The sequence below is a fragment of the Cyprinodon tularosa genome, unplaced genomic scaffold (genome assembly GCF_016077235.1).
Source record: "Cyprinodon tularosa strain WSP-4 unplaced genomic scaffold, ASM1607723v1 ctg770, whole genome shotgun sequence".
NCBI classification, from domain to species: domain Eukaryota; kingdom Metazoa; phylum Chordata; class Actinopteri; order Cyprinodontiformes; family Cyprinodontidae; genus Cyprinodon; species Cyprinodon tularosa.
Window position 1 is genome coordinate 204,977 of NW_024039530.1, and position 2,572 is coordinate 207,548.

At 44.7% G+C, this 2,572-nt stretch overlaps 1 protein-coding gene across 1 annotated transcript; it reads right to left on the reverse strand.

The window, feature by feature from the left end:
* Positions 1-1,088: 1,088 nt before the first annotated feature.
* Positions 1,089-2,093, reverse strand: LOC119773612 (high choriolytic enzyme 2-like). The gene has a single exon (XM_038270671.1). The coding sequence runs from the start codon at positions 2,009-2,011 to the stop codon at positions 1,214-1,216; it is 798 nt and encodes a 265-aa protein (XP_038126599.1). The 5' UTR covers positions 2,012-2,093; the 3' UTR covers positions 1,089-1,213.
* Positions 2,094-2,572: the final 479 nt, after the last annotated feature.

A 2,572-nucleotide genomic window follows, 5' to 3' on the forward strand; every position in this document is an offset into this window, starting at 1 on the left:
GCCCACAGAACTGCCGCTCACTGGATGTTTTTTCTTTTTCGGACCATTCTCTGTAAACCCTAGAGATGGTTGTGCGTGAAAATCCCAGTAGATCAGCAGTTTCTGAAATACTCAGACCAGCCCTTCTGGCACCAACAATCATGCCACGTTCAAAGTCACTCAAATCACCTTTCTTCCCCATACTGATGCTCGGTTTGAACTGCAGGAGATTGTCTTGACCATGTCTACATGCCTAAATGCACTGAGTTGCCGCCATGTGATTGGCTGCTTAGAAATTAAGTGTTAACGAGCAGTTGGACAGGTGTACCTAATAAAGTGGCCAGTGAGTGTATATTCCCCGCTCTATGTACTAATTGAGGGATTTAAGGGTTAGGGCTGACGTTCGGGCACCGTAAGCTTGTATGACCTATGAGAACAGCAACTTTTAAACTGAGCATACCGAGGAGAAATTGGCTCCTCCATGCTGTCGCCAGCGGGTCCAGAGTTGTGCATGTGCATTTTGTTTAAGTGGAGAAGTTGGGTCTTTTAAAAAATTCGCAAAAATCCTCCATACTAACTTTAAGGTCTTCTCTTATATTCAATAACTTATGTTCCTAAGTTTCTCAATCCCATTTAATCAAATTCTTTCACCCATTTTGGATGAGGTGAGACCAACAGAAATGGTTTCCTTCATATTAAGTTGTTCAGCAAAAACAGTAAGTTAATGTGAGAGAACTAAAATCAAGGTAGTAGATGCTCTTCTTTTGCTTTTTGAACTGTTTGGAGATGTAGAAAGAAGAATAACCATTTTTAGGCTAATTAAGCGGTCGAAATTGATTTCTACTCTATCCTAAAGACAGTTTAATGTCTAAAGGCTTTTAGACATTAAACTGTCTTTTCTGCATCAAAGGTTTGCTCAGCCTGGTAAAAAATAGCAATGTCATTTCCTCCTCATACGTAGTTTCCGCACTTTAATATCAATAGGTTTAGAACTGTGCATCTTTTCCAAAACTTGTGAACATAGGAGGTTTAGTAAGTTATTGACAATCAGAGATTCTGGTCAGCCATTTTTCTGCCGTGGTAGGAAATGGAATAAAACACAAGCATAAATTGCTGCTCTTAGTTTATTAGGATTTTAAATTTTTCATCAATTATTTTTAAAATTCATTATTTCTGGTTCCAATATTTAGTTAACATGAAGTTGAAGTTCTCACTTCTAGCAGAAGGAGAGTTTTTAGCATCTGTAGAGCAGGTTGATCCTTCTGATGTCCCAGGAGGACATGCCCTGCCTCTGGCCGATCTGGACGTTGGGATTGGGGATAGGGGTGATGGTCTCCCTCCCGGGGGCCACAGCAAAGGCGTCTCTTCCATAGTGCATAATGGAGGAGTAGTCATAGGGAGTGTTCAGGTTGTTGGTGTCTTGCTTCTGGAAGTTGTAGGCGGACTCCTGGATGATGTTCTGCCAGTTGATCCTTACGTAGTTGTCGCGGTCGCTCCGGGTCTGCTCGTGATTGAAGCCCAGAGCGTGGATGAGCTCGTGTTGGACCACTCCGCCATACACGCAGCCCCCCCTGTTGAGTGAGACCTCCTGCATGCCTCCGGTTCTGCCCAGCTCAGCCCAGCAGCCCTGTTTGCTTACAATGCTGATGAAGTCACGTTCATTGCTACGTTGCACGAAGCGGATGCAGGTATTACTGGCGAAGGCCCTCATGGCGCCCTCGATGGTCCCCCTTTCCCAACTGGTGAACTCCCTCCCAATTACATAAGGAATCACCACATAGCCATTGGAGGCTTTTCCCCATTGGCAGCTGTTGTACCAGCACTTCATTGCATTCCTGTCTTTGGGAACCAGTATGTCTCCTCCCAGCAGCATTTCTTCGGAGCCGTTGTTGGCGCTCAAAATTCTGGTGGTCAAGTCCACGGTGTCTACTCCTTCTTGGGTTTCCTCTTCCTGGGGTCCTTCCTCTTCAACAGGAAAAGCCTGAGAGAGGCCGAGCAGGAGCAGCAGGAGGAGGCTGGTGGAGGAAATCATCTTCGGGTTCGACTCAAAGACTCAGGAGCTTCTAGAGAGAACTGCTGTGGAGAGACTCCTTGAAGCTTGATGTCTGGCTCTGTTTAGCTCAGGATATTTATACTCTCCTCTACAGGTGTGTCTGAAAGAGGATTATGGGTTGGGGTCTGCACTGCTCAGCCTAAATAAACCTCTGAAGGGAGGACTCTGCAAACCAGCCTAGTCTGTAAACTTTGTGTCTAATCCCCCAAAGATCTTTTGTCCATTTTGTCTGATATTTGTATTGGACCGTTTTTTACTGCGACAACCTCGGCTAGTTTCATGTTTCGCTAAATAAAACAAATGACTGACTTAGTCTTTCTTTTTTCCAACGTAATGAGTCTGAACTTCTATCTTCTGAAATTCTTCATTCTCCGATGACCTGTGTAATGAAAATCCCTAATGTGCCTCACATGACAAGCTGTTAAAGTCGTATCAAACGGCTTGGGTACCTACGTGAGTTTGAACGACAGCCTTTTGATACTTCTGCATATGCAGAGGATGGTAATAGGTTCCTGAGGGACAGGTCGATATGGCTGTAGC

Excerpts from the sequence above, each read along its gene's own strand:
- LOC119773612 (XM_038270671.1), bottom strand. The coding sequence starts at position 2,011 with ATGATTTCCTCCACCAGCCTCCTCCTGCTGCTCCTGCTCGGCCTCTCT.